This window comes from Rhinatrema bivittatum, chromosome 15 (assembly GCF_901001135.1).
Source record: "Rhinatrema bivittatum chromosome 15, aRhiBiv1.1, whole genome shotgun sequence".
Taxonomy (NCBI): domain Eukaryota; kingdom Metazoa; phylum Chordata; class Amphibia; order Gymnophiona; family Rhinatrematidae; genus Rhinatrema; species Rhinatrema bivittatum.
The window spans coordinates 76,950,676-76,963,703 of record NC_042629.1 but is presented as its reverse complement, the minus strand read 5'-3'; the positions used below and the strand labels follow the sequence as shown (position 1 = coordinate 76,963,703).

The 13,028-nt window shown below is 48.0% G+C and overlaps 1 protein-coding gene across 1 annotated transcript in view; it reads left to right on the top strand.

Annotated features, from left to right (window-relative positions):
- The window catches only part of RERE (arginine-glutamic acid dipeptide repeats), a 296,711-nt gene extending 291,702 nt beyond the window's left edge, over positions 1-5,009 (top strand). The window contains 3 exon segments of the mRNA XM_029579229.1: positions 1,196-1,342; positions 2,119-2,299; positions 2,614-5,009. Coding sequence (XP_029435089.1) covers positions 1,196-1,342; positions 2,119-2,299; positions 2,614-2,647 — 362 coding nt within the window. The 3' untranslated portion in view covers positions 2,648-5,009.
- The last annotated feature ends 8,019 nt before the right edge of the window (positions 5,010-13,028 follow it).

The window sequence follows — 13,028 nt, the reverse complement described above, 5'->3', positions numbered from 1 at the left end:
AGTCCGTCCCTTGGAGTGGGGTGACTTCTTGGGAAGTTTGTCTGCCATATGTCCAGGCAGCTCAGGACAAGTTGGTCTGTTCAGAAAGGCGAGAGGAAGATTTCTGACGTCAGGTAATGAGTTTGCCTTGCAGTCGGTCAGGCATGAGTGTGTGACCTCTTACCTTCTCACCTTAAATGATTCATCACACAGCCTGCTGCCTTAGGTCCTGTCTCTCACTAAAGCACAGCTTGATTTTCTTAGATACAATGCCACAAACATTCTCAGCTAATCCGAAGCGTTTGTATCCATATCCTAGCCCTAGGAAGCCTGGTCTTGGGCTCGTCCATTTTTTTCTTGGTGACTTCAGTTGGAATCTGAGCCCATCTTTATCTTGTAGCTAAGTGTCAGCCCGGCACACTCCACTTTCTAGTGCCTCCTGCCACTGGCCGTTGTGTTGCGACAGCAGCATCACACCTTAGATAGCACTGATTCAGGCCTCCTAGGCATGGGACAGAGTCGCTCCTGGGGATTATAACTCAGAAAAGGAGATGCTAGAATGTAATTGCTGTCACGAAGACACATGGAAAGGCTCTGGCACAGGCCACAACATCTCAGATCGGAGGGCATGAGAGAGAGTGGTGATGTGCTAGAGGACAGAAATGGAGAGAGATGGTTTGGGAAGGAAAAAGAGCCAGACACACAGGTCATACAATGTGCTGAACGTGGTCACGTCCAGTGTCTATAAGAGAGTGCCACATTGAGATTCCTAAATTTAAGCACATTCAGAGAACCGCAGTGTTCACACATTTGTGCAATATGTGGGATTGGGAGGCACGCCTCACATGCAGCCGTTCTTATATTGCTGCCTGCATTGTCTGACAAAACACAGGGGCTTTAATTTCACCTCTGCTCTGTGGTTGAGAAGCTCATCTACTCCTGCTTTCATTTCTTTTTTAGTTGTCAAGGTAAGGACCGGCCATGATGAAATGTGTGGTGTTTAAAAGGCAGGGGCAGGTAGTAATAGCAGTGATTGTTTCTGAGGCGAGGAGACCTGAGCAGGCCTGGGTCCAGGGGTGCTCTCTGCAGAGAGACAAGGTTTAAAATACTGTTCTGGCACAGCAGTTGTGGAAGAGAGCAGACGCAGCTCCAGGTAATGAAACGTGCTCGCAGCACTCTCCCCAAGGTGTGACTAACATCACTGCTTCTCTTCTAGGTTCGGCTGGACCCGTCCACCCATTAGTGGATCCCTTGACAGCTGGACCTCACTTGGCACGGTTCCCTTACCCTCCTGGTACCATTCCAAACCCACTGATCGGACAGCCGCCCCATGAGCACGAGATGCTTCGGCACCCGGTGTTTGGTGAGTGCGGGTGGATGAGATGTGTGTGGCCAGGTTCCACATCTGCATGCAGCTGCTGCTGGGGGGGGGGGGGGGGTACAACAACTGGGACAGACAGACAGACTCATTTCTTTTCTAATGGCTGGAACCAAACTGTACTGTGGATGAGAGCTGGGCCAGCTCCGACAAGTGCTCTGCACTGCCATGCAGAGGGCATCCTGTGGAGGCAGTGCTCACAGCCCCCGGGAAAGACCTGACAACACACAGCTACGTCTGCAACACAAAACCGCAAGGGCAATGGGCTTGCTTGGAGGGGCTGGATTCTTTTGCAGAAGCGCCGTGCTAATTGTCGTCATCTGTGGGATGCTGGGAACGCCTGGCAGGGCTTGGGAAATGGATCTGCTCATGTACTGGAGGTGGAAGAATCACAAATAGGCCACTGTGTTGATTATTCAGTGGTGACCCTAGTGGCCAGGCTTAGGGCTCACATTAGCCGGGTTCCTGGCCTCCAGCCAAGGACTGTTGTGCGCTGACTGAATTTGGAAGGGAGGAGAACCAGTGGGTAGCTGGGAATGGAAGGCTCTTGTGAGTATGTGCTAGCCCTGGGGGTGAGAGAGCATTCAGATGAGAGCTAATGCTAAGATCCCAGTGCAGGGTGCAAGCTATGAGCTTAGGACTGAGAGCCTGCACAATGGGAGGGGCATTAAACCTGCCTTAAAAAAACAGCCGCATGGGAAGCGTGGTTTTCTGGCCATCTGTTGCTGTTAGGTTTCACTCCATTCTGTTCTTCCTTGCAGGCACCCCTTACCCTCGCGACTTACCTGGAGCTATCCCACCCCCTATGTCAGCGGCTCACCAGCTGCAAGCAATGCATGCCCAGTCAGCTGAGCTACAGAGGTTGGCAATGGAACAGCAGTGGCTGCATGGGCACCCGCACATGCATGGGGGCCACTTACCTAGTCAGGAAGATTACTACAGGTGAGTGGGGCAGGCAGGGGGCTGGAGAAAGTGGGGGCTCTGTGCTTAACCAGCCTTACACCGTACCGGCTTCTCCTGTTGTGTTTGCTGATGAGATGCCCGCAAAGATCAGGATCTAGTGAGGAAGCCCAAAAAGCACGGCCGCTGAGCAGGGGAGACTTATCCCCGAAGGTCTGGACACCTGTTACTGTAGCCAGGGATTTTGGGATTTGTCTAAGCCCCAGCCGTGGCTGCTGAGTGGCACTCACTGTACACATGCATTGCCCCTGAGCGTTTGCTGATTCTGCTGTGACAAGTTCTCCTCCCTCTTTCAGTCGGCTGAAGAAAGAAGGCGACAAGCAGCTATAATCCCCTTACTCGGCGGCAGTGCTGGCAGTGGGATGCCCAGTTCTTGGGAGGAGAGAAGAAAGCTTTCTGCCGGACCATCAGAGGCGGTGGCAAAAGGAAATCAAGGGACGATTTCTGTGTATAGTTACAAAAAAAGACGTTCTGACCTGCTAGTGCTCATTGATGATAAAGACATTGCTCCGACGGGAAATCACCAATGAGCAGCCGGAGAAGGGATCCTTTCGTAGGTGCTAGAATCCAGTTCCTCTGTCACTGTGCGTTGAGACATTCAGTTATAGTAATAAGGATTGCAGACAGCTTCACCTTCCCAACTGAAGTGCTATAATTACAAATCTTCTTTTATTTTAATACAGTGTAGGAAACCTTCAGCATTTTCTGAGTGCTCCGTTCTGTAAGCATGGCTTTTGAAGTCTGTATATATTTTAAAGAGAAACAAACACATTTAGAGTCCTGTTTTATCCAGTCGATATTGCTAATTTTAAATTCCTACCTGTTACTGAGAGAATACAGAGTAGATTTTTTAACAGAATTATTATTATTATTATCCCTTTAATTAAAGGGGAAAAACTGGGTGGCACTAGTTTCCCAGGGAAAAAGCTTAAAGCTTGGCGTGGTAGCAGTGATAATCATTAGAGGAGGAGAGAGAGAAATCCATTTAGTAAACTGTTAGCCCAGGCCCTGGTGCAGACTGCCCTGTGACGCGCTCTCTCCTCTCCTCTGCCACTCTGAGAGATTCCAGTATCTTGCCCTCGGAAGGATGGTCGTACAGACTAAAGGTTTTCTGTCACTGACGCTGACGCCAGGGCCTCATCTTCTCCTCTATGCACATAGTTTTCATGCAAATACTATTTCAGCTGTCAAAATGGTTTTGTTCTCTTTTTGTGTGCATCACATGTTACTCTGACTCCCATGCCTTTTTTTTTTTTTTTACATAAGCAGTAACTGCTTTGACACCTTACGGTGCACCAAATAACCTCACAGCGTCCCTGCAATGAAGGGCTGTTACTGAGAGATTCCCTTCTATAAGATGAAATAAGGTTTGGCTGGCGGGTGCTGTACTACCCCATTCTGTTTCCAGGCTACTCCCGGAGCTGGATATCTTCTCTGAGGCAGCAGCGGAGAGAGAGTTTCCCAGGGCTCTGTCTGTAGACTGTTATATGTAGAGGTCAGCGTCTTGGTTCTGTACTGAGCTGCAGCAGATAAAGGGTGCACTTAATCATTCCTTGCACTATACTGTGTGCACATTGCTCAAAATAAATGCCCATCTGTCTTGGGCCATTCCTAACAGCAGTGGATAGTGTGTGCCAAGCGAGGAGAGCTTCATCCTGTTAAATAAGTGTAGCCTCTGCTTCCATTTCTTTGTATCCACTTTCTGTTCCTGAATCAGTTTCCTCATAGGTAGCTGTCACCATGCCACTGACCCCTCCTGATTATTAGCTGGAGCTCATGGGGTTCACACTGTCAAGTTCTGTCAGCTTAGTACCGACTTAATCACAGAACCAAAAATACCATTTCCACGCTGAGAAGCTCAGCTTTCCAGAGGGATCAACCCCAAGGACCAAACTTTCTAGGTTGATATTTCAGCAAAGAAGCAGACGTAGCCATGAAGTATTTCGCTGGTTGCTAGGTGTAAGTATTCCGATCACAGTCTTTGTAAATAGTGACCTCGGTGGAAGTCGTGTGGTGACAATGCCAGGGCAAAGATTCTAGCAGTGAACAAAGTGACGAGAGCTCAGCCCTTCCCCAGTTGTAGCTGAGGACAGGGAAGCCACGGTGAGAAGAGAGGTCTGTGTTACTGATCCAAGGAAGGCTTCCCACTCTCTCCCCAGCACGTTCTTGATTGAGTGCAATTCATTTTCTGGCCCATGCCTCCTCCGCCTCCTGGCATTTTGTTTTTTTAGCAGAAGTTTATATATGTCAAACTATTTATTTAAATATTTGAATGCTATTTTGGCCTTGGAGGGCAGCACTGGCGTTGGTTAGGAACACTTTTATCTGGAGCGGCGCCTGTTACCCCTTTCTGTTCAGGGATGCTAGGGAGGGGTCCTGTTTTTGTGTGGTTTTTTTTTCCCTTATCTTTGTGTGGTGTCGCCATGGTCACACCTCCTGTTTGTTCCAGCAGCATTAAGCAGAGTGTACATTCTGACAGTCATTTCTATATATATATATATATATCTATATATATATATATATCTTGAATCTTAATGTATATATGAGTAGTTTGCCATGGGGTAACACAGTGTAAAACTGAGTAGAAACCCAGAAAATTGTGAGTTCTGTGTTTTCTCCATTTTGAGTATTTTGTAATTTTTTTGAAATATTTGTGGACATAAATAAACAAAGCTACACCACAGCAGCTGGACCTGGCTATAGTTCCTGTGCCTGGACGGGCACAAAGGAGGCTTATGAGTGCTTTAGACCATTTTCTCAGATCTTGCACTGCAAGGAGGAGGCAAGGCTGCTAAACCTTTCCTAATCTCTCTCTGGCAGGGAAAGCTCTGAAAACTGGCTAGGCCATATTAAGATAGGAGCTTTGCATCCAACAAACGTGTGAAAATTGTAAAGAAAATTAGAGGACCCAAAGTATGGGCTGCACTGTACCCAGCGGCCAGTGCTGGCTTACTGGAGCTGCCCTGTAAATAGGATACTCTGCTTTCCACCAGCCTTAAAAGGCTTTTTCATGAGAAATTATTCCAATCTCTTTTGTAATGTGGTTAAAAAAAAAAAAAGGGACTTATGACCACTCATTTAAAATGTTTTATGCTAGAAGCAGCTCCCTCCCTTGCACAGCTGTTGGGAAGGACCCAAAGCTGTGGGTGCACTGGGCTGTTCTCTTGTGTTGCTTCTCTATGCATCAATCATGTATGCAGGAGGGAGACAGCTTGCAAAGTCCTGCTTATTTTGGGAGGTGGGGGTGGGAATGGGGCAAAAAGTTCCTGTAAGCAGCATTTGTGGCCATGTGGGCTAATCCTGCTCTTGCACATCCATCTTCAGTAGTATAGACCCTGGGGCCCTCTGTCCTCCTGCCTTCAGTTCTGTCTTGCCTCCACTTATCAGCTTGAAGTTGTACCATGTAGGGCATTCTACAGTGGCATAGTAGCTGCTGCAGCACTTCTAGCACAAAGGGTGCTTATAGTAGTATTTAGAAAACAAGAGTGCTTCACCTAGCACTAGACTGTCTCCCTGGGAGAATGGTCACTGTGCCAGGCAAGGTGGAACTTAGAGAAACCCAGCTAGGCAAGAGAAGTTAGGAAGTAGCACATTTAAAACAACATGCCAAAAATTGTTTTTTCAATATGCAATTAAGCTCTGGAATTCAGTGCCAGAGGATGCTGTAAAGGGGGTGAGTGTACCTGGCTTGAAGAAAGGTTTGGACAAGTTCTTGGAGAAGCCATAAATTATTAACCAATACTTATCACTGATTGATAGCAGCAGGGGATCTCTTTACTATTTGGGATCTTGCCCGGGCGTTGTGACCTACATTGACCACTGTTGGACATGGGATGCAGGGCTTGACAGACGCTGGGTCTGAGGCAGTGTGGCAATTCCTGTGTTTCTTCTGGGTAACTTCTATGACCCAATGCTGGGCCTGGTAGGGATGTGCTTCCTTTTTGGGCCTTTAAAATTCGGGGAGACCTGAATTTCATGTTAGTGTGCCCTAACCCCTTTGGGTTTCGGGCTCCCCGGACCAATGCACAGCCCTAGTGCCTGGCATCCTTGTAAGAGGGGGGGTTAGTGCTTTGGGAAGTGGCAGAGGTTTTAGCTTGGGTAGGGTTGAGGTGCGCATGTACCTGGGTAGAGGCTTTGCTACCTGATTTTGGGGTTGTCCTCACGTTCTGGGCTCTTTAAGGTGGATCTTGATGAAAGAGGGGCAGCAGCTGGGACTCCTCTCCAACTTCACCTTTATCACCTGAAAGTTGAAGGCTCATCAGAAACGTTTTATAGAAAACGATGGCCCAGCTTGAGCATAGCAGCAACGTAATTGTCTGGACTCTAATTGAGCTGAACTGTTGCATGCATAATTAAGGTGCGAGAGTTTGTAATCAACGTGCGGGGGCAGCGGTTGGAAAAGCCCCTTGCCCACTCCTAATAAGCTGCTGAGGTTTGGGTTGTCCAGACCTTCCTCTTTCCTAAATGTGACGGCACATTCCCGTCTCTTCCGTGCCCTTGCCTTAATTAGCCTGGAAGAGGGATGGTTACTCCCACGTCCCTTTCACTTTGTTCCGGGGGTAGGTGCGGGCCGGCTTGGAGGAGGGCAGAGGGGAGCACAAGGGCCACCTGATGGTGCATGCAAAGAAGCTGAGTCCTGTGTACAAACTTTCAGTTCTTGGCAAGCACAAAGACGCCCAGGGATGAAGCAAAGCAAGAAACGTAGAATAAACTGCTTGCAAGTGAAGGAGAATTGAGAGTGCAGGAGGCGCGCAAGCTCTTAGAGCAGGATTAAGGGAGGCAGAAAGAAAAGGAACCGCGGCGGTAGGGCTGTGATGACGTCGGCGACGCGGACGTGATGACGTAGACGCGGACCGAATGCGCGCCGCGGAGGGAAGGGAAAAGTTGCTGAGTGAGTGAAAGGCGCCGGCTGCGGCCGCCCGGGCCCAGCATGGGAAGGTGTGGGAGCGATCCTGCACGAGAGGACAAAGGGGGTGTGCAGCCCCCCCCCCCTTCAACAACAATGTCAGGGGAGCGGGAAGCCGAGGCTCCAGGTATGAAGAGGCTTAGTTTCAATTATTGGGGGCTTGATGTGGCTGTGCTTTTTACATCTTTTAGTAACTTTTTACATATTCTTATGAGTTTAATTATTGATTGTTCTATGTTCCTAGTAGGGTTTTATGATGATTGATGTTTTATGAGGAATGGGGATATTTCTGTCTTTCTATTGTTGAACTGTACACCGAGCTGGGCTTGTTGGAGTTTCCACTTCACCTTTTGTCTGCACCTTTCCATTTATGGGGCGGCTCCCTCTCTCTGCTTGGGTCGGAGGTGAGGTATTCTGGGGCCTATAGCACAGCAGGAGGTTTATTGGTGTTCTAGGACCTGCTGTAATATTTGCAGGGTTGTTACTATTTGGATGCTGGTAGTTAGTACTGTTTTGGTTTGGGATGTTTACTGTTTTGTAACATTGTAGTTCGATTTATTCATGGCTTTCTGATGGCTAAGTTCACACTTGCAACCCTTCTGTATGCACTTTACCATAGTCCGGATATCACATGGGTTCCAAGTCTCCTGCTTTTTTGCAAGGTTTTCTGATTGACATCACAATCGTGCATGTAAATAAAATATACCCATTGAAAGTGATGTTTTTACCTCAAGACTGTACTTTTTCATGTAAAGTCAGTTATTACAAATGCATAATTGTGTAGGGGAGGGCAGGGAGGTGAGCGCAAGGCTGTAAGATTTGCCGAGGTGCCCAATAGCCTTGCACCGGCCCTTGGAGAGTGCCACACATACACACAATTCACCCATCGCCCACTTCCCTAGGGGGAGAATGTTGGGGCAGGGTGGGAGGCAGGTGACAGAGTTCCTGGCAGTGTGACAAAAAAGGCACCTTATACATGAACCAATTAATGGAGCCAGGCTTTCACGGACAGAATGCACTTCACCGGATGGCAGTGTGACAAGGTCACCAACTTCCTGGAAATATCAAGAGCACCCTATACACTCCTCTGGAAACCCTGCCTCTCCACTTCCCCAGCATTTCAGATCTCCAAAAGGGGGACCCCCCTCTGATGTACCATGGGCTTTTCCTTGCCTTGAGCCGCACCCTGGGGTTAGTTTAAAAAAACAATGTTCTAGGGTTTTTTGCTAAATCAGGTGTTACCAGCAGAGGGCATCAAATCCCAAGCAGTGGCTGCAAAAGAGCCGCCAGCTGGCCTCTGGTTTTCCAGCACTGCTCGGTAGGAAGTTGTAAACACAGGGACATTCTTTGACAATTTAGATTGTTGTTAATAAACAAAACGTGGTTTGCCAGTTACAGAAGATGAGAGCAGAAAAGGTGCATGTACCCTGTGCCTTCTACTCCTTTATTCCTAATTACACCTGCCAGCCCTAAAACCTCTCCTTATCCAGGGCAGTTTGTCCTCCATCCTCCTGTACTTCACCATGCAAGCTCCCAGCCTGCGTGCCTCCCTTTCCATGACTTAACCCCTACGAGTGATGAACATTGCAAGTGTGATGGCTTTTTCATTTCTGTCCATCCTCACAAATTAGTCAGCTGTACTGACAGCCACCACCAGCATATACAGTCAGGATAATCTCAGGGGGACCCAGGATCTGCAGCTCTGTCTTGTAACCATGGTCTTAGCGTCTCTGTGCTTGGTTGCCAGGGCTTGTCCTATTAGCCCTATGTGGTGTTTATCGTAAATAATTTCCTCTGTCAATATGTATGGTGCTTAGCACTCATGAACAGCCCTGGGCTCTTGGCATGGTAGACAGGCTTCAGTGGAGTGCAGGAAGGGGAAACTCTCCAGAGCAAAGAAAATTCAAGGACCAAGGAGTCCTGATCTAAACTTGCAGGCAGGAAGGTTCAGAGGAAGCATGGAAAGTGCTTTGTTATTGAGAGGGGGGAGATGTCTGGAACAGCCTAGCAGAGAGGTGCTGGGGAGCCTTTTTGGGACACACAGAGGAGAGCGGTAGGAACAAGTGGGCCGATACAGTAAAATTCACGGGAGAGTGGGCAAGCGCCCGCTCTCCTGTGCGCATGATACAATAAATTAATTTATTTAAATTAGGGTCCGCGGCAAAAAGAGGCGCTAGGAACACTAGCGCGTCCCTAGCGCCTCTTTTTGGACAGAAGCGGCGGCTGTCAGTGGATTTGACAGCCAACGCTCAATTTTGCTGGTGTCGGTTCTCGAGCCCGCTGACAGCCACGGGTTCGGAAACCGGACTCCGGCAAAATTGAGCCTCCGGTTTTCAAGCCGCAGGCCCATTTAAATTTTTTTTTTTTTACTTTTGGGGCCTCCGACGTAATATCGCCATGATATTAAGTCGGAGGGTGCACAGAAAAGCAGTTTTTACTGCTTTTCTGTGCACTTCCCTGGTGCCGGCAGACATTAGCGGCTACCTTTGGGCAGGCGCTAATTTCTGAAAGTAAAATGTGGGGCTTGGCTGCACATTTTATTTACTGAATCGCGCGGGAATAACTAATAGGACCATCAACGTGCATTTGCATGTTGCGGGCGCTATTAGATTAGGGGGGGGGGTTTGGACGTGCATTTTCGACGCAGTATTACCCCTTACTGAATAAGGGGTAATAGCGCGTCCAATCGTGGGTTAGCAGTGCGCTGTGCACTGTACTGCATGGGCCTGAAGGTTAGGAGTTTGCACCTTTTTCATTCCCTGGAGGAGGAAAGGTGATAAAGAGAACAAGGTCTGCATGAAGAAAGCAGGAGCCAGAGCTGCTGCAGGGCATGGGTCGCTGACTGGGACTCAGCAGGGGACCCGCGACCTGCTGGGAGTGTGTGGCAGCCTGGCATGCAAAGCCTGCTTATCCTGACGGTCTGATTTAGCTTTCTGGGAGGTATGAATATATAATTTTGGCCTTCTGGAAAGCGGGTCCTATGAAAGGGTGCTTGTTAATAGTTAAGCATTTGCCCATTATGTAATCTCCAGCGGTCACTGCGGGTGCATGGAAAGCAGAAGCAGGATGTGTGTGGGGGTAAAAGATTATGCAGGCATCTAATTTGAGCCTTGCGATGTTCTCTGATACGCTGATTATTAAAGTGTAGTTCAGAATAAGTTGAGAGAGAGGGTGTCTGCACTCAGGCACGGGTCATGGCTTAGAGTGACATCCGAGCGTTGGCTTGCTGTTTTGGGCTTCCAGCTCATCCAGAACCAGGGCTGAGATCTGGTACCCAGAGTGTTGTCATTTGCAGTTATTTGTGGATTTTACCTGTTGTACATCCTTTCCCTGCAGTGATGGCCTCAGCTGGGGAGGTCCCTCTGCAGCCCTGAATCTGGCCACCAGGTGCCGCTATATTTCTTCTCTCTTCCCCCTCCCAATGCCTCCCAATGTTCTGAGGACCTGATCCAGGTGTTGAACCAGCCCTTGGGTAAATCCCGACTCCTTACATGCACAAAGTGTCCGCCAGGGTGACATCTCCCTGCCCCATAATATTCAGAGAGACACTTTCTGGGGGAAGGGTTTCCCTCTCCTTCATCCCCCACAGCTTCCCGCCCTGAATAAACAATCTCCATCCTATCGGTTCAGGATTTACACTTTGTCTTCCTTCAAAGCTGGAGGTCAGAAATTTAAATTCTGCTTGGAGCAAAACGTCAATACATTCCCAGCCCTCCTCTCTCCCACCTCCTTCCATCCCTGGCTCCCTCACTGAGATCAGGAGCAGCCTGGGGGAGTCTGCTGACATCTTGGGCTGGATTTATCCAGGGTGGCCTTTTCTGAGCTGAGGGAGACCCTGGGAGTCACAGGAGCTGTGCTGGATGGCAGTGGGGAGGGGTTTGCACCCTCCTCAGAGATTCCAGCTCTTACCCTGACCCCTTCCCCAGGCAGAAATACAATCTTGACAGCAGTTTTCATATAAAACCATCCAAAATAAAAACCTTCCTTCAACGAATCTGTGTGCTTGGTAAACCTTAGCAGCTCCCATCATGCACTGATAGTGTTAAAATGTTTGTTTCTTCCCTGCAAAAGATTACATTTCAGATTTGCATGCCAAGAATCCTTCCCATCCTTTGCTCCTGGAGTCAGATCCCTCTGGCTTTTCCATATTGTGAGCAGCTGGGTACAGCTTTATCACCTCCCTCACCCCGCCCAGGCTTAAATCCCACAAAAGTTGTACCTGAACGTGCGCTTCCTATTAATTCAGTTCCTCCTTAACATTTCTCTCCATTAAGAAACTACAAAAATGTTGCACGCGTCCAATGTTGAAATCCTACAAGATTTGCCCGAAACATTAACTTAGCACAAGGCAGAAAATTGGCCAAAATATTCCATAAACTGAAAGCTGTGGAAACAATGCTTAAGGATTTCAGGCCAAACATTAAATCTGACCCTGAGGTCTCCATTGTGGCGAAATAGCCTATGGCCAGAGAAGGGCAGTGTGGCTGCACTGACCAGCACAGAGCAGCCATGTTTATAACCCTGGGCTGCTGAGTTGTTGCACAACAGCCTCACTAATATTGGTGATAAAACAGGGGAGGATGCCTGGGTGTTGGATTAAGTGATGCACACGGGAAAATAATCCCCTCTATGGGTTTAGTGTTAGGAGTCCCCACCCAGGAAAGGATATTGGAGTCCTGTGGAGAATACCTTGAAATCCTCAGCTCAGTGCAATGGGGGTGGTTAATGTTAAAAATGATCCAAGGAGGAACAGAGAGTAAAATGGAAAATATCCTGTTGCCTCTGTATTGAGCCATGGTGTGCCTGCATCTTGAGTGCATTCAGATACAGATAACTTTATTGGCATGACAGTTTTACCTGTGTGCAGTTATGGTCACTGCATCTCAAAAAAGACACAGCGGAACTAGAAAAAGTGCAAAGAGGAACAAAAGTGATAAAGGGGATGGAACAGCTCTCCTAAGAGGTTAGAGCTCTTCAGGCTGCAGAAGATATGGAGGTCTATAAAATCTTCCCTATTAGGAGCGACCACCCAGGAAAGAGATCTAGGCATCATAGTGGATAATGCATTGAAATCGTCGGCTCAGTGTGCTGCGGCAGTCAAAAAAGCAAACAATGTTTATTTAACATTTTTTTTATACCGACATTAGTGAGCACATCATATCGGTTTACATTAAAACAATAGGTGGAAAATACAAAAAACAGGGAGCGGGGAGGGGACAAGAAATGCAACGTGTGCAGCAATGCTGCAGTTAGGGTAGCGCCTGAGACGGAAGAACTGGAAAGGTAATGTTAACATAAAACTTAGAGGGTATGGGGTTAGCAGTTGATGGTGGTGAAAGGAGGTGTAGTGTGTCTAGTCTGGGTATGTTAATTCAATGTTGGGAATTATTAGAAAGGGAATGGTGAATAAAATGGAAAATGTCATAATGCCTCTGTATCGCTCCATGGTGAGACCGCACCTTGAATACTGTGTACAATTCTGGTCGCCGCATCTCAAAAAAGATATAATTGCGATGGAGAAGGTACAGAGAAGGGCAACCAAAATGATAAAGGGGATGGAACAGCTCCCCTATGAGGAAAGGCTGAAGAGGTTAGGGCTGTTCAGCTTGGAGAAGAGATGGCTGAGGGGGGATATGATAGAGGTCTTTAAGATCATGAGGGGTCTAGAACGAGTAGATGTGAATCGGTTATTTACTCTTTCGGATAATAGAAGGACTAGGGGGCACTCCATGAAGTTAGCATGGGGCACATTTAAAACTAATCGGAGAAAGTTCTTTTTCACTCAATGCACAATTAAACTCTGGA